General features: G+C 29.1%; 2 protein-coding genes across 10 annotated transcripts; one reads left to right on the top strand and one right to left on the bottom strand.

Moving 5' to 3' along the window:
• Positions 1 to 1,212: 1,212 nt before the first annotated feature.
• LOC149885580 (ras-related protein ced-10-like) lies at positions 1,213 to 8,338 on the bottom strand. Of its 3 annotated transcripts, none has more exons than XM_090093204.1 (5): positions 5,867 to 8,338; positions 5,569 to 5,637; positions 5,260 to 5,330; positions 2,265 to 2,311; positions 1,213 to 1,987 (listed from the first exon to the last, which is right to left on the bottom strand). In XM_090093204.1, exons 1-5 carry the CDS (start codon positions 5,899 to 5,901, stop codon positions 1,904 to 1,906), a joined length of 306 nt encoding a protein of 101 aa, XP_089949330.1. In that variant the 5' UTR covers positions 5,902 to 8,338; the 3' UTR covers positions 1,213 to 1,903. The 3 variants fall into 3 exon arrangements, with proteins under 3 accessions (XP_089949330.1, XP_089949328.1, XP_089949329.1); XM_090093202.1 differs by having other exon boundaries at positions 1,213 to 2,102; positions 5,867 to 6,721; XM_090093203.1 differs by lacking the exons at positions 5,569 to 5,637; positions 5,867 to 8,338 and having other exon boundaries at positions 5,260 to 5,527.
• Positions 8,339 to 8,510: 172 nt separating this feature from the next.
• On the top strand, positions 8,511 to 21,718 carry LOC149885579 (galactose-3-O-sulfotransferase 3-like). 7 transcript variants are annotated; one of them, XM_090092470.1, is made up of 6 exons: positions 8,698 to 8,785; positions 8,883 to 8,939; positions 13,078 to 13,123; positions 13,515 to 13,677; positions 13,812 to 13,883; positions 20,435 to 21,718. In XM_090092470.1, exons 3-6 carry the CDS (start codon positions 13,087 to 13,089, stop codon positions 21,459 to 21,461), a joined length of 1,299 nt encoding a protein of 432 aa, XP_089948596.1. In that variant the 5' UTR covers positions 8,698 to 8,785; positions 8,883 to 8,939; positions 13,078 to 13,086; the 3' UTR covers positions 21,462 to 21,718. The 7 variants fall into 7 exon arrangements, with proteins under 7 accessions (XP_089948601.1, XP_089948595.1, XP_089948599.1 ...); XM_090092472.1 differs by having other exon boundaries at positions 8,723 to 8,785; positions 13,827 to 13,883; XM_090092469.1 differs by lacking the exon at positions 13,078 to 13,123 and having other exon boundaries at positions 8,619 to 8,785.
• The last annotated feature ends 3,735 nt before the right edge of the window (positions 21,719 to 25,453 follow it).

The raw sequence follows: 25,453 nt of genomic DNA, 5'->3' as shown, positions 1-25,453 counted from the left end.
ACCGTCAAACAATTGAGACAACGATCAAAACAATTTCAGATTCAGCTTTTTTAAAATAACTTACAACTTTTTTACACTTTTACGTAACTTGATGTTCTTTACCTCATGTTTTTCAACTTTCAAGTCATCGGTAAAAATTTCACCTATTTATCTTGGGGGATTCAAAATGATGGGTTGATTATGGTTTCAAAATTTCTTCAACTCCTTCAGTTTTAACTATATATTTTTTGTCAATATTAATTTGGGACGCACATGCTAACCAAGTTTTGGATAGAGATCTTAAATTCAATTTATAAGGTACCCGTAGATTCAAATGATATCTTTGTTAAGCATCTTGATTTATTTGAGAGAATTTCAACTCATTATCTCATCAGAAGAGTATAAGCATTAAAAGAGTTTACTATCACCAGAAAAGCACTACTACGTCACTTCTACGTCAGTATGCTATTTTTCAAACGATCAACTTTTTTTCTTAAAAATCTTAAAAAGAATAGATTCAAATACATCTCCGTTGTAGCTTTTTTCTAATATCAATCAGATTTGTTTTTCACGTTTTTCTAATGTTTTTCTTCAAAAAAGCTTCTTATAAGACATTTTAATTTATCCCGTGATGTCCGTAATCTCATAATTATATTTTTCATTTTTTGAAAGAGTTTTACTTTCAAGCTCATCCTAGTTGGGAATAAAAATCTAATATTCAAAGATAAAGATACAAAAACAACAAAGACACAGACAAAAACAGTTATTGATACAGAGCTCTATCCGCAAAATAAGATAAAAATCAAATGTTTGAGCTGTTTTTTTCGTATTCCAAGATCAAACAGATTTAAGGTTTTAATATCGTTATAACAGCCAGAACTAAAACTATTTGATAGTATTTGAAATACCTAGATATAGTTATTCGAAACCAAATATTCGTGTGTAATGTAAGTTTGAGTTTTATTCACAGATGTTGTCAGGTTATTTTAAGTCAAATTTGAAGCAAAAGATATTGAAGGAAGGTGGAGGGTTTTAGAAATTGAAGTGACACATATTGAAGGAAGGTGGACGAGTTAAGAATGAGGGTAAAGAATAAAGGAAATTCCTGCAAATATCTTTCGATTCTGATTTATGGCAAAGATTTCAAAGTGAGAAAATTTAAGGGTTTTAGAAATACTTTCAATCCTCATAGGTATTTGAAAACGGGAATACCTACGTATTTCAACACGATAGTTAAACAATTGTTTTAATAACGTAATAATTACTTTGCAATAATTACAAAATTTCCGACCCGAATTATTTTCGATGGTAAACTATGCAACAAACAATGGAACAATGCAAAAAAAATAAACAATCGAACAAACAATGGAACAATGCAAAAAACTACTAAAGCGCTTAAGACCAATATACAAACCTTTTTTTAAGAGTGGTTCACAAACTTCTAGAAAAAAAAATTGTAACTTTTTTAAACTCTGTCTTTGGCTTTTAATAATTTCTACTTCTTTTTTTGATAGAAGCATTTGTTTATATCAACCTGCCATCTTTCTCCTTCCATATTCCCGCTCTCATCTTCCTCCTTTTTGATATCTTTTTTGTCTGCATAGTTTATATCTTTTCAAAAATATCTTAGTAAATTTGTTTGAAAAGCAGAATAAATATTCATATTTTTAGTTATTTTCTTTACACTAAGTGTAAAAAAGTTGTAGCAAAAGTAATAAAGTTTGAAAAAACAAGAGTTTTTTGATTTCTAATAGCTAATTGATATGACACTTGTTTGCAACTGCTTTTTTTGGGTACAGAACAGCTCGAATAACTTCGTCAAAAACTTGTTTAAGTCCAACTTTAGTTAGAGAAGAACACTCTAAGTATTTAACTGCAGAAATTTTTTTCGCCATTTCTAAAGCTTTTGCTGTATTAACGAGCTTCATTTGTTCGTGTATATCTTTATCATTACGGAGATCTTTATCATCACGGAGATCTTTATCATCACGGAGATCAAGCTTTGTTCCTACAAGAAGGATAGGAGTGTTCGGACAGTGAAAATTTACTTCAGGATACCATTTTCCACTCATGCTCTCAAGAGATGCAGGGTTTGTTAAGGAAAAGCAAATTAGAAAAACATCCTGCAACAAAACGACACAATAAAAGCAAATAGAAAATATTGGTAAAGTTATCTAACAAAAACAATATTTTAATAATGTAAAACATAAGTTATAGTCAACATTTTTTCTTAAACGAAAATGTTTCTCAAAGAATAAAATATGACATTTATAAAGAAACGCTACTGTGTTTGGATAGGTAAGAGGTCGAAATCTGTCGTAATCCTCTTGACCTAAAGAAAAGAAAATACTATTATTCTTCAAATGGCAAGCTCACATGGTTGAAACTAAATGAAAAACTTATTTCCCTAGAAATTTTATTGAGAAAAATACTGAAATAGTAAACATTAGAGAGATTATTATAAAAAGCATTGTATTGGAGATATTACGCGCTTAATTTAACTCTTAGAAGTCCCCTATAATGGAGATTTAAAAAACATAATTTTTTACAAAACACTTCTTCTCAAGTTCAAAATAGCCTTTGAATGGAAATAGATCTAAAAGAAAACTTTCAATGTAAAAATCACAACCAGATTTTTTATGTACTTTGTTCTGATCTTTTTTTTTTTTATTTGATAGTTATCGTTATATTTATTATATCCATATCTATGCACTTTGTAAAACTTTTGCTGACCATTATAAAGCACTTTAGTTATAAAATATTACAAAGGGGTTTGGTTCTTATTTTTTACTGTATTTCATTATTTTGCTGCTAAAAAAAATTGTCTGAAATGCATTTTAGGCACATATCACATTTTTGCCTTTATTTCCCAGTTTTTACAAACAAGATTATTTCACGAAAGTTAAGTAAATTTTAAAATTGCAATCAAGCTATGATGTAAATCACCCGAAAAAAAAACTTTACGTTGCTAGCTTCTTTAAAAATTTGTATTTGAAATTGACGTATTAAAGTTAGCAAGTAATGATAGTACATACCAGAATAATATGTATTTGAAATTGACGTAATAAAGTTAGCAAATAATGATAGTACATACCAGAGTAATATGTATTTGAAATTGACGTAATAAAGTTAGCAAGTAATGATAGTATAAAATAATTTTAAAAAAAAACATACTAGAATAATTTAATCTTAGTATCAATCTACTAATGACATAATTATTAATGATGCTACTAACGACACTAATTATTGTAATAATATTAATGTTGCAATCAAACAATTATTTTTTTCCTGTTCCTGAATACTATAAAAATATTTCATAAAGTATAACAGTGTAATAATAAATATAACAAAATGAGTAAAACAAAAGATTTAAAATAAAAAAATTAAAGAAATTAATAAGAAAAATTGGATAAAGTGAATTTTACAACTATTTTAATTCATTAGATAGTTTTAAAAAATTACTAAAGAACATGGTGATTAAAATCTATTACGATGATAATAAGAGAAGATCAAAATGCACTTTCTCTCAACTTTCACCAAGAAAATACTCAAGCCACTTACTTTTCTTGGAAATTTTTTTTTTGAATATTGTTTAAACAGTGTCCTTTGTTTTATTTCATTTTTTTAAGTGTTAAAGTCCTTTAAGTTGTGAAAAATTTAAACGTAGATTTTAATTCTCCATTTTTTATTTCAAACGAAGTTCTTTATTTCAAATAATCTTTTTATAATCTGCAAGATAAAAGAAAGATTTACAGAGGCAACAAAATTTGTATCATAATCTAATTCGTCCATTTCTAAAACTGTTAATCATAATTTTGGCCATTCACAACTGATAGTCATAATTTTGGCCATTCACAACTGATAATCATAATTTTGGCCATTACAGTTATTACACAATAACAATGTAATCTACGCAAACAACGTAGTAAACAATTCAGTTAAGTTTACGTAAGAGACTAAAGGATATAGTTTATATCACACAATGTTCTAGTGAAAATTCTTTACTTTCCTCTTTTACAAGAAAATTCAAAATGATAAAAGTGTGGAAATACTAATTTTCATGGAAAAAACTTAAATACAACTTCATGCAAATGTATCATGAATCATTTCAGATTGCAAGTTATTTAAAAGTTTGACGTTAACTTGATATTTTGGTTTAACCATAGATCCACAGTACATAATATGAATTGATTCATTCGCGTTTCGCCGTTTCGTCGTTTTCCTGCCTATGATTGATTAACTTCGTTTTGCCGTTAAACTTTAAAAATCTACAAAATGCCTTTTAAACAAACCTAACAACCGCCTTGATAAGCAAACCTAACAACCGCCTTGATAAGCAAACCTAACAACCGCCTTGATGAGCAAACCTAACAACCCCCTTGATAAGCAAATTGAAGTCATACATGAATTTTTAACTCTTCTTTTGAATTATTCATGGCCGCTGTTTTCATCGGAATCTCTGTTGAAATGTAACTGAATATTAAATGCAAATACAGAAAGACACATTTACTTCAATGATATTTGGGTTGAAGTTGGTTTTGAACCATTATTTAGAAGAAAATGACCGTATTGATCAAATTTATGGCAATAAACATCTCAATAACCCTTGAACTTGTCATGAGCTTCGCATCAAATTACGTAAATCTGATGTACTCCTGCAGCTAAGAATGTAGGCCTCTTGCATCCAATTTTGCATTGCTTGTTGCAGAAACATTTACACCACAATATGGAATACTGCACCAAAGCAATATTTTCATTTATTAGTATTCCTAAAATTACACCAAAAACCCTAACTGCTCATGCAAATGAAGAACGTTGTTTATTTTACAGTACGTCGCGTATTATTTAAGTGAAAAAAAAAAATTAACTGTCAACACATGTACCGCGACAAATCAAAGTCCATCGAAAATGCACCTTTTTATGATTATTCAAAACGAATATAAATTTCGGTTTTAAAATTTCAAGATCAAATCGAATCGGATTGTTTAAATCCGCTATCCGTAACGCCAATGCTTAAAAAATAAACCAATCTTTAATAAAACAGGATAAACATATAAAGCATTTTCAAAACATAACTTGTTGATTAGACTTTACACAACCAAGCTAGCTAAGATGACGTCAACCAAAAATAACTTTTATCATATCAATAAATGAGAAACATAAGAATAGTTTTTTACTTGATAGAAAATCTATAAATTGAAAAATCTATAATTTTTACTTTTTACTAAAATTTAGACTGAAATTACAAGGATTTAAAAATCAAGAACTTGAAAAATGTACCTGCTACTTCCCATAATCCTAAACTAATTGGTTTACCATCTACAAGTACATTCACAGAATGATTATCAAAGCTAAGAGGAATTGTTAACATGTTATCATAGAGATGAAAATGGATAACAGCAATAAGAATTCAATATTGCATTACTTTACATAATCTTCGTAACAATACTTTTTTCAACAAATATCAATTTTTTTAACTTATAAATACGTACACTGCAACTTTTTTTTTTAAAAAAGGAAAATTAATTAGTTGTAAATAATATGTATTTCTTACGCAGTTGGTCAAAACAATTTATCTATATAACTTACACAGTTGGACAAACTTCGGGAAATATGTTGTTTGCATAAGTATACAACATGCATGTTTTTCCAACAGCACTAAAATAAGACAAATGAAGCCGATATTAACAAAAAAATGTTTAGGAGATTTCAAATCGAGTGCTGATAATTGTCATACTGTACTAAAAAAATCCAGCATGGATTATTAATAAGTGTACAATGTTATGTTTTTTTAAAGATGTATATATATATATATACATATTATATAGTATATAGTATATATTATATATATATATATACACATATTACCTAAAAGATAAAAACTTACCCATCCCCGACAACAACACATTTAATTGCTTGCATTTATATATCCTATCAAAAAAATTGATTCCAACTTTCACATCAAAAGGCTAACAAAACCAATTTATAAACTTCGATTGCTGTTTTAAGATTTGTTTATCGTCACGTGGAACTTCGCTGCGTATGTTTAAGCTATTGCGCGCGAAAATTTAGATTTTAAATGCTGTCAAACGGTTACTTCTCATTTCAAGTGATATTTACTATGACAAAGCCCATATGCGATCGATCGATCATCTCTGCTATCATCCCATTCGTCCCTAGATACTTAAAATTATAGCATCTCTACTTCTTGTCTCTATTCTCTATACTTTGAAAACCAAATACTATTCAAAGTTACTCCATTCTTTATTAACTTCATTATATGACGATCATCAAAATATACAAGGATTAAGTTAAACTAGGATCAAAATATACGAGGCCTAACATACGAGGTTTAAAATATACGAAGATGAAGGTGCAGTGAATTCCATTCTTCGACGAAGTTAATAAAATTCTTCAATGCAATTAACTACAACTTAAATTGCAGTTTGTTAAGTTCTAAAATCAATTCAACTTCATTTTCCAATGCAATTAATTTCATTTTTAAACATAGTTAATTATATTTTTACGAAACGTCCACCGGTGTAATTCATGAATTCACAACTGCTCTTTTAATATTATGACTCACATTTAGCATAACTTATTTAAAGACTAAGGTTTAAAATTTAAATAATAAAATTATTCAAAATAAAACCATTCTTATCTTGCATTAAATTGGCATCTTGCAACTGGAGCATCATAAAATTTTTTAATTGTTTGTTTTGTAAAAAAAGTTTCGTAACGAAATTTTTAAGTAGTAAATGTATTTAAAAAAAAAAAAAAGTGGCAATTAATTGAGGTGGAATTAATAGATTTGTAATTCAAACAAAAATTTTTTTTTAAATCAAATTTTAAGTCAAAAAAATTTAATCAACAAAAAAGTTACGTAACGATAAAGAACTGTTTCGAGTATTTTTTACGAAATCAAAATCGATTTAAAAAAAAAAATAGTTTCCGCTTTAGTTAATGTTTAATTGTAGCTTGTTACAATGTTAAATTAAACGAATTTCTAAATTAAACGAGTCTTTTCTCTGACCTAAGCGATCAGACGAAGCATTTTGCTGAATCGTTGACGTTCAAACAAAGTGCTAAGAAACTGCAGCAGGTGGTAGTAAGGGTAGTCATAACAATAATCAAATCAATACCTTCAAATTAGAGTGAGCTTCTAATTTTAAAAGCTTGAATATCTATCCTTAGACGCTTGTACTTACCTATCACTCCCTTAGAAATGAGAAACAGATAATCACAAAATACACTTAAATACAAATAATTAAATTTTTTTTTTATTTAACTGATACACGTTTTTTTTTGTCTTTTTTTTTATGAGAAATTTGTTTATAAGAAATTTGTACAATAAGCCCCACAATCTTAAGAAACTATTAGTACTGAGTTTTTTTTCAATAACAAAGTTATTTTCTTTAAAGTTCAAGGTATATTTCCTAATTTGTGTTTTGTTCAGGGACAAATCTGAGGATTATTATGGATTGAATGATATTGATGGAATTCAAATAATTTTAGTTGACTAACTGTAGAACATTTTATCTTACTTGTTGAAAAGTTTTCAAATGGCATTTTATTTACTTTTTCTCTCTTTTGATACTTAAGAAACTCTTAAGAAACCTTTTGTACTAGAGTTGTGAAAAAGTACCCTTAAAATAAGAAACTTTCTAATATTAGACCATTTGCTTGGTTTCTAATAAAAAAAAACCAAAAAAAAACCAAACGTGTATTACCATGTTAATTGTAATTACATATCCAATTAAAATCTTGCTCGAGCTGTTGTATCGAAGAATATTTAGCAAGTAACTTACATACTATATTTGTCAAGTTTAGCAAATAACTTGCATTTTTACAGTTGTTGGTATAATGATACCAACAATCAGGTACTTTTGATTGGTACTTCTGGTACTTCTGGTTGGTACTTCTTATTGGTACTTCTGATTGGTACTTCTGGTATATATTGCAATTTCAATGCGTTCAAAATCTATCATTTTCAGCAGTAATGACGAATATGACGTCGTTTATCTAAGCTACTTTTGGAAAAGTAAGGGGATACAGCGTTTTCCTTTTCAATAGAAAAAAGTAGTCGGAAAAAATTAAAATATTAAAACATTATTATTCACACGGTTTACATACCTTAATTTATGCAAGTTTTAAAAAATGATTTAAGTTGAGTAGTGAACTATGAAAATATTAATAAATGAGTTTGTCAAAAAAAATTTGAAATAAATTTAATACGATCGGCGTCTTCAGTCGCTTATCCCTTTGTTTGTTACTCATCGAACATGTCTCGCAAACTTCCTATTAATTTTTTTGTAGCTCATTTTTTTATGAGCATTTGAACTTCAAGTTTTTTTGTTTTTTTTTAACTGAATTCAACTAAAAATTAATTATCGAAATTAAGTTTTAATTGTTGTGGAGATATATATTTATATATTTATTTTTAGTTAATTTATATTTATTTTTAGTTTCAACGATTGTTGGGAAATGTAAATGATTATACCATATATATTTTGTTGAGTTTTTATTCTTTCTAAAAAAGTTTTCCTATCAGCAAAAAAATATATATATATAATACCGCCATAACAAGTTTAAACGTGAATGGAGACTTATAAAATATTAATTTTGATTTATTCAAACTCAGGGTGCATGCACAAAGCAATTTTGTTTAAAATCCTATTTGTCAAATGAAACTGTTTGAATTATTAACGAATTTTTTTTAATCACATCATCGGAAGTTCCGTTAGACTGCAATTTAACACTTTGACGAAGATAAAGACTAGACATATCACGTATGGGTCGTTTTGAGGTATAACTTTGTTCGAGTTTACTATTACATATTTTTCTTTTTGTTGTGGAATGTATTGCTATGATTTAACTATAAGTTTCTTTAAAAAAATTTCTAGCCTTATCTCATTCGTGGTTTACGATGTTTTTTTACAAACGATCAAATACATTAAGTGGTAAGAGATTGTATTTAGCTTGGTTTAAATTAAAGCCCAGTGAGCTATAGTAAAAGGAGAACTTAATGTCAGTGTTATAGCTATTAAGCTACGCAAATGGTTCTTGATTTTTCAATGTTATAAACTTAAAAATACGAATGTTTTTGAAAATTTCTTTTTTTTTTTTTGAAAAATTAAAAATTTACTTTGCAAATAAATAGTTAATGGGGAAGGAATAAAAGTTATGAATAATAAGTGACTTTAAAAAAAAAGATCGGTCCACTTCATTATGAGGAAATAAGTAAATCTGAATTTAAACCCGAATTTTTTGTATCAAATTCTTTAACAAATGGCTAAATTTTTTATTTTACGTGTGGGAAATAGATTCGGGTATTGCTAACAAAGGTTAGCACTATTGTATTGGTTCAGGATGTATTTGTCAGGAAATTGTTTATTGCACTAAGAGAATTCGGAGGAAGGAGAGGTGTAGTAGTACAAAGGATCATGGGGTAAAGGTACTTTAATTAGAGGTTTGATTTTAAAGATAAATACCAATTTTTGTATTAGAGTTGTTATAAGAATATTCAATAGAGTTCTTAAGGTTTTTTACTGGTAAACTTTAAACGATCAAAACCTTCTTAAACGATTTTTAAACGAACCTTCTTAATATTTACCGGATTTATTCGAAATAGACGCCATTTTGAATCAGTGCACTTTTTTTTATCGCGATATAAGTTGATTTATTCCGTAGGTGAAAAAGTTTGGAGCTTGGGATTCGATGAAGTCCACAAGGGCTGATTTCACCTGGTTCTCATAGGCAAAGATTCTACTGGCGATAAAGTTATCAAAGTGTTTTTAAAGGTGATAATCAGTTGGGGTAACATCTAGGGATAATGGTGGGTGAGGCAGGACATCGACATGCAAGTGGACGTTGAGGTGCAGTAGGATAGGACCACGTCTATTGACCCTTACCGGCTGCTGCTGGCACAATTTTTGGTTCATTTTGTAAATTTTTTCACGGTAGGACTTTGCTGTAATGCTTTGCTTGATTCCAAAAAGGTATAGTAGATCATACCAGCCGAAGACCACTTTATTATAAACATAGTCATTTTTGGTGGGTTTTCGCCACTGTAATGTGTCTGGAGGTTGGGGGGGGGGTTATTACGTCCCCACACTTGATTAATTTGTTGAGCTGACTCGACTTCGTATTGCCCCAATTTGAAGCTAGAATAAAATATCGTTCGAAATTGCTCCTTCGACATGCTTCAATATAAAATAATGAGTTATTGAATACAGGAAAAAAAACAAGCATACCATGAGAGCAAAAAATTCTGTACAAGATGTGACTTCAAAATGTAAGGCAAGTTGAATATTTGTTCAGTAAAAAGACAAACCCTGAAAATTATCCTGAAAACATAATCACTCCAAAGTTAAAACTACCCCAGTGGGCGTGCATCGTCCGCAAGACGTCCGTAAGACGTCCGTAAAACATCGTGCGGATGATGCATGCCCACTGGGACAGATAAAAATACAATAAAATAAGTTGCTGAATAAATTTTATCGTTGTCATGTTTTGATGGTTCCAATTCTAAAATTTAAACCTTACTTAACTTTGCGTATAATAATAAGGCAATGTGTCAAAATCAATTAACTTTATTTATTTCAAGATCAGCCACATGATATATATAGCTTAATAAACATCAGTTCCATAATATATACAATATATATTGCTTTCGTTTGCGGAATGTTTATAATTTTTAAGATACTTTTCCGAAGGGAGATCAGTTTACTAATTAAAAAAGAAGAAGAAGAAGAAGAAGAAGAAGAAAGTTAACCAAACAAAATTGAAGAATCAGTTCTTGAACTTTGTTACTAAGTGATCTTTCAGTTTCAGTTTTTTTTTTTTGATTTACTGATCGAATTCTAAGAATTATTAAAAACTATGGTTAGATGAATAGATACGTGACTTTGATGTTGTTGTACGTTACATTCCACTTAAATCAGCGTACCAAAAGATTCTTTAAAACCAAATTCTATCCCAGCATTCAATCTACCACAAAACAATACCCTGCATCATTATTGATAAACGAGAACAAGTTGAAGAAGAACTATTATCATTCTCATAAATTCTGTAGTCGTGTAAATTTGTTTAGCACATATCTAACTCGACCACAATTAAAATATTTTTTATGTAATTTAAAAAGATAAAGTAATATTTTCAGAAGGTGTGGTGCATTACCCTGTCGAACTTGAAAGTCGGATTTATTTTGACAAAGAATCTGCTGTAATTATTAATATATAAAAAGCGCCGTTAAAAAAAAAAAAAAAAAAAATTGTGCCGTAATTACAAAAATGATTTAAGCTGTAAAGAAAAAAGCTGGATAAAAACCCTTCATATATATTTTGCATTTGTCTTTTAGAAATACTGCACAATAAATACTTTTCATTTTATTACCACCAATTTGAACTTCATGGTCTCAAATAATTAGTACCAAAGAAATAACCACGCAAATATGAAGTTATTGCGTTTTTTTTTTTTAAAAAAAAAAATTACTATGATCATCAACAGAATTTGATTAACGAATGATATTTAATGTGCCTTGAAAAATCCTCATGCAATCAACATAAAAAAATTTACCTTCAACTGATTATTGTTTCTTTACAACTAACATATTTTTACATACTTTTCACGCACACTTTTAATCAACGCAAATGTACTTAATTCCCAGTGGAATAACCATATTAGCCGCGTTTATTGTTCTCTCTAGTACCTTAGAAAACGGTTAATTTTTTAAAAGTTTAGTTTATTTTTTTTTTGCAGCATTAAAACAAAAATTCTGGACAAAATGATGTTTGGTAGGGAAAAGTGTCGCCATTAGTTGATAAAAATAATTCTTTTTCCAATCCTTGAACATTCAACTCGGCTCGTGAAGTAAAATAATAATTAAAACAACTTAAACACTCTTTTTTGAGAATTTAGCGTATCTTATGTTAAATTAAAAAATTTATCGCTTTCAACGACCAAAGTTCTAAACAAACTGTCTTTTCAAATGTCTTTAGAAAATTAGAATTTTTAAAACTTGACATACAAGTAACTCAATATAAATAATCAGAAACGGACTGGGCGCGTGTTGCAAACTCTTAAAACAAATATAATTTTAAAGATTCTTAAGACAAGAAACGGTTTTTTTTCTTAATTTATAAACGCGTTGATTTGGAAATTTTTTGGTTGTAATCACTTGGAATCTTTCTATAACCTAATTTATAGAAACGAAAATGCGGCTTCGTTTTTATTCCTATTCTGTATCAAATTAAACTCCTGGTTTAAACTCGTTGAGTCAGATACTTTATATCATCTTTTGTGCAAAACATCTCGTAATAAGTAAGAAAGGCGAACAATACCGAACCGTCATAAAAAACTCAGAGACGTCATTCAGACAGTTTTTTATTGAACAAATAGGATGACTCATCAATCATAAATTTTCTGACTAATATAAACCTGTAAAAACAAAGGAATGATAAAAACTTTAGCGCTTATTTCAAGCGCTATTAAATGCTCTTTAAAGCACTATAATAATGGTGCTTTTGTTTCATTTTTATGATAAGTTTTTATTGTATATCATAAGTATAAAAGAATAGCTGGTCAAAAAAAAGGAACGTTAAATGGAAAAAATAAAATATGAAATGAAACATGGATTTTTATTTTGTTACATACTACTTTATAATTTTGCAGTTTTTGAAGGAAAGCTGACCGTTTTGAAGAAATGCAACTCAAGAACATTAATAACTTGCAAAGCAAATAATTCCATTATTGGGTATAGAACTATAAAACCATTTACTAGAACTCAGAAAATACTTTGAGCGCTCTTCTTTCTTCATACAGTTATTAGAAAAAGTTTTTTTTTTTTTAAACAAAATGTTGCTTTGTAAATATACTGTTTTTTTAATTGATAAAAAAATATCGTTATTTCAAAGTTTTTACAATAACAAAAAATAATGAAATTAATAAACTCGTTTTACAGGTTTTAAAACGTCCTAAAAGCAATGCTGATATCACATGATGATATAAGCTATTAAGAAGTTTAGACAGTTTAGACAAGCTACAACTTTTTCTGAGTAACAACATAATAACTCAACATCGATTCTTAATTTCAAATAGGTTTTTGTCATGTCTAAAATGCAATTTCAAAGGAAGTCTATATTTGGTGAGATTTTTTATTCTTAATAAATTATTTGGACCATTTTGAAATAGTAACCATTTAAAAAAAAAAAAAGAAATTAATTATACACTCTATGTCTAAAATGTCTGAACTCAAATGTCTGAAAAAAAATAAAAATTGTAATTCGTGCGATGGCAATCCACTTAGCTCAAAATCTTCATCTTCTTTTAGACCAATTATTTTTAGGTTGATTCAAATGTCTACCAATAAAATGATTTGATAAACATCAGTCATTCCTTTTTCTTGTTGGTTTGTTTATCCATATATTTAATTTTTAGTTTACACAATAAACATTTCAATCAAAATTTTAAAAATATTTAGGGTAGAGGGAGACGGCGTTATGAAGATGTCTATTCCGTTTATTTTTATTTTTAAGTTATAAAGACGTTGATTAAGCAAGATTGCTCACAATACTCATCCATGTTCATGTGTAAATACATACCTTTGACGACTATGAGGAAAATTTTGATTTTGCTGGTGTTTTGGAGCGTACCTATCTTTATCTACTACAAAAACGAAGAAACAATTTTTTTAAAAAGGTATGTTTCTTTGCTTTGCACACAAAGATAAGCTGACAAATATTATTTATTACAAGCCAATAGCTAAAAAAAAGGGTTTGTTTACGTGGTTATTTTTTTTACACAAAAAAACAATTTCCTTTTTTTTACTATAGAGAAATCACTTTCAGATTAGAAGGAAAAATGGATATCCAAGAAATACCAGCAAAAATAGAGACTGAACTCAGGTATGCTTTTTGGTTTTCTTATTTCCTATATATTTCAAATTCTTTTTATTTTCTTTTAATGGCACAAGTATTTAATGCTTTATTCTTTGGTTTGGTAAATTTTTAATAATTGGTTATTCTTTTGATTTTTTTTGTTGCCCCCGTACATACATACATAGATATATATATATAGATATAGATATATATATATATACATATATATATATATATATATATATATATATATATATATATATATATATATATATATATATATATATATATATATATATATATATATATATATATATATGTATGTATATACTATCGACAAAATGTTGAGGCAGTTGGAAATTTATAGAAAAAAATTCGTTTAAAAAAAGTATAGGTTTGAATATTATAATAAATTAACGGTTAATTAAACCTTTTTTTTTTACTACGTAAAAACATATTTAAAAAAAAAGGTTTTACAACAGAAACTTTTACAACAGCATTAAGATTATTATCAAGATTAGATTTAATCTTAACAGAATTTTAGTTTCTTAAATTAGTTTTCAAAAATTAGTTTCTAGGTATTATATCCTTTTTTATCATTTAGTGATATTTTTGATTCGTCAAAATATCCGCCATGATTTTTAACAACTGCTCTGCAGATTATAGGCATCCTGTTAATTCATTTTCGTAAAGTCACAGGTTGTATTTCACCCTAGAAAGTTTGCAAGATCTTCCAGAGATCTTTTGATGACAACGGTTACCTCTGTCTTACATTTCTATCCAATTTTCAATCCCAGAAGCTCTATTGGATTCAAATCTGGAGACTGCGGTGGTTACTTCATAATTTTCAAAATTTTTTGTTGATGCAAGTCTTTTAAAAAGTTTTTACAAATTTAACTAGTATATTTGGAATCGTTATCTTGCATGAAAATGTATTGTAGAGTAAATAATTGCTCTCCAGATGGAACTGCTTAAGTTTCTAATATCTCCTTGTAGACGATTTTTGTCAAAGTTCCTTCTATTTTGTGTGAGATCCTAGCATTTTTAACTCCGAAAAATCCCCAAACGGTCACCAAACTTCATTTTTAACTGTAGGTATTAGACACTTCTCAGAGTACATCTCTTCGGAAAATCATCTTACGAATACTCTGCGTTTAAAACCAAATATTCCGAACCTTGACTCATCGGTCCAAAAACCTTGATTTTACTCTTCAATCGTCCAATTTTGATGTAGTTTTGCCCATTTTTATTTCTTAGTTTTGTTAAATGGGCACAGTAGTGCCTTTCTAGCTGCCACTCTGGCAAAAAGTCCGAATTTCTTCAGATAGTTCTTTACCATGGACGTGCCAACCGGTACTTGTATAATAGTGCAGCGATTAGAAAAAGACCCTCCCGAGTGTGTCTCCAAAGCAACGAAAATAAATTGACGAAGATATGAGTAAGATGTTGAAGACAAACGTTATAAGAAAATCATAATTGCAAGATGGTTATAAAAATATAATAATAACCATAAAGAGAAGATGGTTATAACAATATAATAATAATCATAATTACAAGATGGTTATAACTCCTAAAACTTTTCAATTTTATTCAATTTTTTTAAAAAAAAAAAAAAAAAGTATATCTATAGAACGGCTAATATACGCTTCATTTAGCTACATTCCTGGGGAAAATCTTATATTTTAGTTCCGAAGATGCAAGTTACTTTCGTCATTTCCCACAACAAGGTCTCGCTCAGGAAACTGTGTAAACATTGTCATAGCACAATCCCTCAATAATGATTTTGATAAAGACTTTTTCCTCAATAATGATTTAAAAATCCAAGTAATGTTTGCTTCGGTAATATGGTGCCAACACGGTAAACAAACAAATGATTTACCAAGAATTCTTGCTAGAATAGCTATCGTACCTGACTTTTATTTAGTATTACTTACTGTCGTGTTAGAACAGATATCTACAATTTGTTATGTAATTTCAAAATATTCTAGGAGTTCGTAATACACCTAGCCACCACATCACTTCCCTTGCCACTCTCAGTTTGTATGATGCTATTAAGAAGATCATTTCTGGTTTCAAACTCTGGGCTAATTACAGATAAAGATCGTCTGCAATAGATATCTTTCTCATTATCATTACAATCTTATCATCTTATTAAAATCTTATTAGCCATTAAACAATATAATCATTTCGTATCTGGTCTCTTTCTATAACATCTACTTTTGAAGGATTCTTTTCTAAATTTTAGCTATAAAAACTCCTTCAATGTAGTTTACTATACAAACAATAAAGAGGGTTTGATCTCGAACGCTGAAGACAACCCTTACACTGGTTTCCTTTTCCACTCTGAATCATGATCTTAACTGATACCGGCTGTTTGAAATTGATTCATAAAAATAAGCAACTTTAGTTGGGAGCTCGAAAGAGCTTTCTACCCATAAAAAAAAATTAAAAAAAAAAAAAAATTTCAAAAGTTACACGTAGCGCTTCCTGAGCACTCAGAGGATCTAAGTTTATTTTTTTTAATATATTTGTATTATGTGTGGTGGAACCAAATTTACATTAAAAAATGAAATCTCATAAAATGAAAAAAATGTAACTTTATTTACGTAACTATATCAAGTAAATTTGAATAAAAACCAACTTTTTTTGGCAAACAATCGGATAAAAAAGAAAAATACTATGATATTTATCATGATATTTTTTCTAATAAACAATAATCAGAAGTACTAAAATAATTCAGATAAATACATAACATAAGTGATTAGAATAAATAACATCTCATTATATACATATTACAATGTTAATTTGAAAAAGTCCAACATTTTAAAAAATTACAGCTCTCCTCTAAAATGTTTTCTAAATTCAGCACTGCATATTCCTGGGTAAGCTATTAGGGTAGTGGAAAATGTTCAATTAGTAGCATCTAAAACTTCTTTATTGCTTTGAATTGACCTGTAATATGGATTTAACTCTCTTAAGGAGGTAAAAATTTTACAACGTTATCAGGTGTTAAAATATTTAATTGATGTTTTATGAAATGTTACATGAACTTTGAACCACCATTTTGTAATTTTCAGTGTCTGAAAAAGGTATACAGGTAAAAATGCAGAATATTCATATGTATTTGCATAAATTTGTTGCTTAGAAAATACAGTGTTTGTTGTCGTTTGTGTCATTACATTTACTCTGGGTAAGTACATATTTAACAAGAAAGTTATGTTTTTAAAAAGGGGAAATTCCTTTTTTGAAAATTTAGGAAGCACAAATATTCTAACTTCGACAGAAATGGTATTTGAATGTTTCGAAATTCAGTATTTCTAGATTTTCCGAACAGTACGCATCAAAGATTTAACTCAATACGTAATTACTTGAATTACCTTATGTTTTATAAATAATGTAATGTATGATAGAGACGCTGGTCTAGCGGTACATGAAGGACCCGAGGAGTTAGGTTTTTTTTTTGGAAAAAGTACGTAATAGAATGAGCTATATTTTATTAGCAAATTACATAAGTCATAGTTTTACTTCCAATGAAATAGGAATATTACTTGAAGAATCTGATTTTGAAAATGATGAAGACCCCTGCATTAAATCTGATTATGAAAACTATGTACCACAAGCCAATGCTTCGGTCAAAAGTTCCGACATTAAACAAACTTGTAATTGAGGAAGAAAACGAACGTAATTCAGAGGCAGGTAATTATAACAAACAGGAACATTTGGTCGACTGCTAAAATTGGAACAAAATGGCGTAGTTCTGCACTAGCAAATCTACAAACTATAAATTGAAGTTTTTTACAAAATAAAGGTGATCCTGTAACCAACTCTAATCTTTACTCTCTGAAAAACCTTGAAATCCAGCATGTCTCCAAAAATGTGCGGCATTGTTTTGCGTGAGATTAATAGAAAGGGTAAAAATATTTACAAAACATAAAACAGTCAACAGATAAAAAAATATTCTAATTCAGCTGAAAAACCTTCATTCATTTATAAAAATTGAATTAGATGCATTTTTCGGATTTCTTATCGCTTCTGGTGTACATAGAAACAACAAAGAAAATTTAGACGATATGAAGATAAATGAATGCTTTGCCACTCATACGTGCAGGCATACTTCGTGATCAATTCAAGCTTTTGCTTACGTTCATTCGTTTTGATAATGAAAATACACGTGATATTATAATAATTTTCAACAAAAATTTGGAAAGAGCTTACAAACGTTACGAATATTTCACCGTTGACGTGCAATTATTCAATATTAAATCTGTGCAATGAAAGTTCCTGAAAGACCTTGATACTCAATTATATTTACCTCCCATTGTAATTCGCAGTCAAATTGAATAATGATGAGAAACCCTTTCCTTCGAAGTGCAGTAAAAATGGTGCTTGGCCTTCTTAGTTTCGAAGCTCTTAAAGGGAAACCCTATTTACTAGTACCACATGGTAGACGTGAAACTTCACCAGTATTTGGAAGTCGTTACCTGCGCAGAGATGTAAAGCGAAAAACTAGGAAACGTTGAACTAATTGAAACGCTTTCCAGTTATTAGTTAGTTGTTTTTTTTCACCCGTTTGTAATGAACATTCGATTGCAACAACAGCATGTATTTCTTGCAATAAAAATGCATAAAAGAATGTATACAGCTTAAGTATTATAATATTTTCTAAATAAAATTATATTACAGTTATACCGTTTAAAGGCGTTTTTATCGGACTTCATTATCTAAAAATATTTGTATTAATATAAGTTAATTGTATTTAAAAAAGTTCTTTGCTGAAGCCCAGGTGCCACGACCACTGCGGTGCCAGTTTCACTACGCCACTAGAAGGAACTGTCGAATTAATAAACCCTCAATTTCGTTGTAGCTAATTGGCTAATTGTTGTAATAATCATAGTTTACAAGTGATCAAATTTCAGATTCTTTAGAATGAATGATGTAAAAAAAATTTGAAGACGAAATTACAGTCTTATTTAAATTTATATCAAACTTTTAATCATAGGTTCATACAATGATATATTAAAAATAACTAGATGTCTAACTTTCGCGTATTTTTTTAAGCAAAAATCGGCCATTATGGGGGGCAAATTTAACAAATCAAAAGCTTCGTATTTGTTTTGTTTTGATAAATAGCGTAAAGATTTTGCCCCCCATAATGGCCGATTTTTGCTTCACTTTTTCTTATGCCGATTTACGGCAGTTAGACATCTAGTTATTCTTAATATATCATTGGGTTCATATTACAAAGTGTTGCTACAAAAGGTTCATATTACAAAGTATTGCTACAAAAAATTCCTTCATAGAGCGCACGAAAAACTTGCTCCTTTTTTTTTATACTCTTTTTATAATATAAACTTATTTCTATTATCTTGATTCAAAATGTGTATACCATAATGCAAATAATTTTAAGAACCTTAAAGAAGACTTGAAAAAAACTATACATCTTAACAAATCTCTGCATTTCAAAACGTACAAAAAAGATTATGAGTTCTTTAAAAAACTAAACCTTGCTTAAAGAGGCAAAAATGTTAAGCAAACTTTCAATATGATTTCTGTATCAGTAGTCTGAAATAAATAACTATGATCATTAAGTACGAATGTAAGCATTTGTACTCAAAACTCATAGAAATCATACTGTATAAAATATGACGTTTATATTTATGTAATTTTAGTCTCAGTTATTAAAGAAATTGTTTGGCGCGAAACGTTAGTGCCTGTTTAATTGAGGCAAAAAGTTTAAAAGAGTTTTTTAAATTTCCCAGAAGAAAGAGAGTGAAACGAATAAATAAAAACAAAACCAAACCTTAAATAAAATTTAATAAAAGTTTTAAGATGAATACTTGTTTCAAAAAAATATTCAAGTGTTGAAACCATTTTTATTCGTGAACCTTGATCGCGTTTATTATATCAAATTGGAAAGTAAAAAGATGATCGAGTCTAGCGTTTTAGTTTTCGTATAAAATATAAGATGTTTTGATTGTGGTCAATTGTTTCCGTAACAATTTTTTTTCTCCTTCTATTTGACATTTTACTTTCTGGCCTTCATTTCTAATTTGCTTCTTTTACCTTCACTTCTTTGTATTCTTCTACTCTTTTTCCTTGCACTCGTTGCGTCGCTTGTGTTTTTTGTCTTTAAATTTTCTTGCATTGTGAACATTTATAAATTTTTACCCTAAAATAAAAATGGCGATGTACGATCAATTTTAGCACTACAGCACTAACAATTAAAAAAAAGTTAAGTGAAAAAAACGAAAAGCTGTTTTTTTCTAGATCAATCGAATGAAAGAGATTTTTTTGCCTTGTTTTTGCGTTTTTTTTTTTTTTTTTTGCGTTGCCTTAAACAGGTGTTATCGTTTCTTGGTCTCAGATTCAAACTGCACCTCTTTACAGCCTAAGAAGCCTTTTAAGCTGCTAAAAAACAAGCTATGAACGAGCGCAAAAAACAGCCAACTTTATTTAAATATTTTTTCAGTAAAAATATCAAACATCGAGACTCTTCTGTTAGCATTTCTGCTCGTTTAGTTTAATTTCTAATTTAATTGTTTTAGCTTCATTTCTAATATGCTTTTTTTTTTCTATAGAAACGAATTCACGAAAACAGAACATCAAAATGTGATTTTTCTAAAAACACATAAAACAGGCTCTTCCACAGTGACTAACATCATGCAAAGATTTGCTAAATCACGTGGCTTGAATGTCGCTCTACCTAAATGTGAACACAGATTTTGTTATCCCAATAAATTTGAAGAAACGTCTCTGTTTGAACACAAGGAAAACGATACTTACAATATGCTGTTCAACCATGCTGTATTTCACAAAAAGAAGATGTTAAAAATCATGGCTCCTCAAAATCTTAAACTAGTTACAATAATAAGGGAACCATTCTCGCAGTTTGATTCCGCAGCACAATACTTAAACTTCAGGAAGTTTTACAATTTGAGCGAAAACGCACCTTTATTGGACGAATTTTTCAAGATACCGGAGGAATCTTTAAAAAGATTTCTTCAATCAGCTGATCTTTCAGAAGGTGAAGGCGCGTTTGCTTTAGCTAAAAATCCCAATGCGTTTGATCTTGGGTTTAACGTATGGAATGAAACACCTGAGTATATTGAGGATGTGTTACGTACAATTAAACAAGACTTTCATCTTGTGATGATCATGGAGTACATGGAAGAGTCTTTAGTTCTGTTAAAAAAAGAATTGAATTGGGATTTGGAAGACATTGTTTTCTATGTTCACAATGCAAGAAAATTTAAAGAAAAAAACACCAATGACGCAATGAGTATAAGGAAGAAAGTTTTAAACTGGAACAAACTTGATACAGCAATTTACAACCACTTCAACGAAACACTTTGGGTGAAGATAAAAAATAGCCCTCCTGAATTCGAAGAGGATGTAAAAACACTAAAGGAATGGAACCAGCATTTAGTAAACTACTGTACTTTTTTTAAAGTGACACATATATCAAGTTCTTTACTAAAGAAATATAAAGAAAAGACCGGAGCTAATTTATGTGCAGATCTTTTAAAAGAAGACATTCCCTTTACTTCTTGGTTCAAAATCATGCGTCATTTTAAATCCAAAAGATGGCTTCCAATAAAATGGTAGATTTTAGAACTATAGTTTATGCTAAAATATTTTTGCTTATTATGACTTAAGTAATTAAGTTTTGTTATTTATTTCTTCTGTTACACAGATTTTAATAGTGAACTACTTTGTTTAAAGTTTACATTTGAACGAAACAACATAGATTTTTTAGAGTTTTTAAAATGTTGAAATGACGTAATTGTTTCAGACCAGACAAGTTTAGTTGTCCATATTTCTTGTAAGATATTTTGACAAAGAAATTGTAAATTTCTGATGGCTATGTGTTTTTTTATTGTCTAGAATCAACTCCAGTGATGAGCGCATGTAAGCAGAGAGTCATTATAGTACATTGCAAAGTAGTCACAACCAGTGCTATTTTTGGTATCGCTGTGACCACTTTATAATGTACTATAATGACTGTCTGCTTTATCAATTTTAAAACTTGTGCTCTAGATAAAATATCGCTAAGTTTGTTTTGTAAATGTAAGCGCAGGCATACTGAACTATTTTTTGTCGTAAGGAAAATCAATTAAATGCTTGAGCACCGGAAAGAGAAAAAGCCACACAGCGTTTTCTAGCGATTTAGATTTTCAATGAATATTAAATACGCATCTAATTTTATAAAATTTTACCAAGACAACTATTTTCCATTTTTACAAAAGCTGAAAAAAAAAGAAATTTTCAAAACTCAAAAGTTGACCAGAGCAAGCTCGTTTTTTAAACTTCAACTTCAAAAATGAATTAAACTTCCTTTTATAAAAGTACTTTTTACTTTACCTGCAGTATGCATAGCAGCTACTCTTTAAGTATAACCCAGTGGGCATGCATCGTCCACATGATGTCCGTGCGGAAGATGCTTGCCCACTGGGTTGTAGTTAAAGAGTAGCTGCTATGCATACATGATGTCCGTAAGACATCCGTAAGACGTCCATAAGTCCGTAAAACGTCCATAAGACATCTGTCAGCGTCGTGCGGACGATGCATGCCCACTGGAAAATTATAAGTTTTAAAGGAAAGCCCTTGTATTAAAATTTTTTTTTCCATAAAAAAGATAAGAAAAGAATTAAAAATTTACTTTTTTACTATTTTTGATGCTCAAAAGGGACGCACTACGGTAGCTTGAGTTGAGGGCAATTCAACAACTATACTGGTACTATCTCTTATAATTTCAAGGTATCTTTCTATTGCACCTTGAGCTGACATTTTTGAATAGCAATCAATTTTCTCCACTTCAGCAAATGGTTCATGTACTGCCAGTTTAAACCTTGCCAATTTACCAAAAGAAGCAGCTACACCAGCGTTCTGTCTGGACACATTTGAAGGTCTGGACCCATTTGAAGGTCAAACCGAGGAGTTTTTTATCAATAACTTTTTCAAAGCTAAACTCGTTATGCGAAGCGCTAGTAGAATGCTTTTAATTTCTGTTATACTAGTAACTTCTGATCCTAGTTTCTTTATTCTAAACGCTATACTATATGTTGGATTTTTTCCTTTAATTTTTTAACACCAGCAAGGATTACTTTATTTTCCGGTTCTTCTTTGCATTGAATCTTTAATATCTTTAGATATGTTGCCATTTTTGTTACTGGAAAGATACAGAGAAGAGCCTTCCATTCCTTGAAAAACATATCAATCTTTGGTTTGAACGGCAAATTTTCACATTTTCCATTCAGCCCAACACCATATTTGATAACTTGTGGTTTTCCAATTTCAAAAAATTTTTTTTTTTTTGCCATTTCAATACGAACTGGTTATAGCTCTATCAAGCATTCAATCATTTTTTGTAAAGTCCCTGCAATTGTGTGAACAGTCTCTAATTAATTGTCTTTTGTTTTAATATTTTTGCTCAATATTTAATATCTCGAGTATACTTATCATATTTGAGGTATTTTCTGTCGGGATGCACAATACATGACCTTTTTCAATTTCATACTCTTCCAGATTATCTTTAACAGGTACTCATTTTCATGCAGTGGTTTAGTACCCCTTGCTGCTATTGTACATGTACAAGGTTTATGACTTATTTCAATAAATTCGATATTTAGCCTAAAGAAATTTGTTATCAAATTTGAGGATCCATCCATTTTTAAGTTAGAAAATGTATTTTTTAAATAGCTCTTAAATAAAAACTAATTAAAAAGATTTTTTTGGACTATAATAGCGTAGGATAATTTTTATTCTTTAACTTTTTGCACTATCAGACATCGAATATTGTTACAAAATAATTTAAATTTTCATTTTTTTGACATTTCACCTGATAAGTTTTTCAGGATATACTTTTAGATGCCTTTTTAGATGCCGCGTCAAATTAAATGCTCTTGTCGAAGTAAGAGATGTTTTAATTGCTTGCTTATATCTTACAATGTTTTCTTTAATACCAGTTTCTTCACAAGTGCAAATGAAAATGCTCACAATCTTTAAATGGCCCTTTGAAAAATGAACAATATTTTTTATCTTCGTCTGTATGTAAACCAAAATGTAAATCAATAATATAGGTCTATAACTAATATTCAGACCGCTATGATTGTTTGGACGCCTAATGCAGAGATTAAAGTTTCTGAAAAGATATCAAGCAAAGCTGAGTAAATAAGTATAATGAGTTGAAATATTTATAGCTTAAAATTGTTTTTTTTTTTCCATACCCAAATTTCATACAGCTTAAAACTCTATAAGCCAAAGTAATTCTATTTGGACATGGTGCCGTAACACTATGTCAAAGCGAAGGCCGCAATTTGCATCTTCGTCTTTTTTTTTTATTGATTTAAAGAAGTTTTAAAACTTAATTTTAGAAATTGGGAGCCGCAAGTTTATTTTTCTTTTGCTCCGGCTCCCGTTTGAAGTTGAACTTCATCTTTATTACTCTGTAAAAAATCTTTTTGAAAATTTTTCTGCTTGGTTTTGTAAAATTTTTTAGGAAGACTTTTCTTTTTGCTTTTAACAATCTTGAAAATTATCAAGTTTATTTTTAGCTTGTTTTGTAAATAAATTTTTGAGAAAAACAAAGTTTAAACAATTAAAAGTAAATATAAGTGCGTCTGAGAGCAATAATCTTTTAAATCCTACCGGACATCTTTTACGCTAAAGGTAAACCTAAAAGGTACCCTAAAGGTAAACCTACCCCTAAATGTAACAATGGCTTTTAGATGAATAATGATTGTTCAATAATTTTTTCGATAGGCTCGAAGAAGGTAAATTTTTGATAAAATTGTGGAGTATAATCAGTTAATTACGCAAAAAAAGTTCAACTCTTTGAGAATTTCCTGCTATGAAAATTTGTTTAAAATAGTCACCATGGTTTTCCACTCGTTGACCATGTGAGTGGAGGTGGTTGTTTTCACAACGTCAGTAATAAAAAATCCCTTCTCGGTACTTTAGCTTGTTTATTTTATCATACAAAAGAAGACATAAGCAACTTCTGAACTGAACAAAGACTTTTTGTGAGCATGAGATGAACACAAATGAAAAAAAGGTATTGGTATAAAAAGGTATAAAAAGGTAAGATAAACACAAAAAAGTCCATTCAAAACTAAATGCTTCAATAACTAAAAAGAGTAAAATTAAAATGGTTTGTTTATATCATTAAGCAATTTATTTAAAAATGTCTTTTTAAATAAGACGATGTAAAAATTTTTTAGTTAATTAACTGATTGATAAATGCTGTGTAAACTTTCAATTGGATTTACTAAGATGGAAATTTATTGGTTTTTACCATATGAGTCAAAGTTGATGTTTTTTTTGCATCTGGGTAATATGCACTCCTGCTTATTGTGCAGGCCCTCTATCTGGCTAAGAAATGTGGCTGAAATCAGAATCATATTTGTAGAGAAAAAGGACGAGCCTTCCTTTAAAGATTGCTCTCTACAGATTTCTTTAATGTTGGCTCAGGAAACATGTGAGGGAATAAATGGTCTGAAAATATCACGTGACAATATTACTATCTAATTGAGAACTTTTTCAAGATATTTTTTTTCCTGGTACATAAAACGCTATCCTGACATTTAACCTTTTCATTT

Source organism: Hydra viridissima, unplaced genomic scaffold, assembly GCF_058129835.1.
Source record: "Hydra viridissima isolate aposymbiotic clone 2 unplaced genomic scaffold, HvirCarnegie_v1 scaffold_7, whole genome shotgun sequence".
In the NCBI taxonomy this organism is placed as follows: Eukaryota; Metazoa; Cnidaria; class Hydrozoa; order Anthoathecata; family Hydridae; genus Hydra; species Hydra viridissima.
Note: the sequence above shows the minus strand (reverse complement) of the source record. Positions and strands in the feature narration are given on the sequence as shown.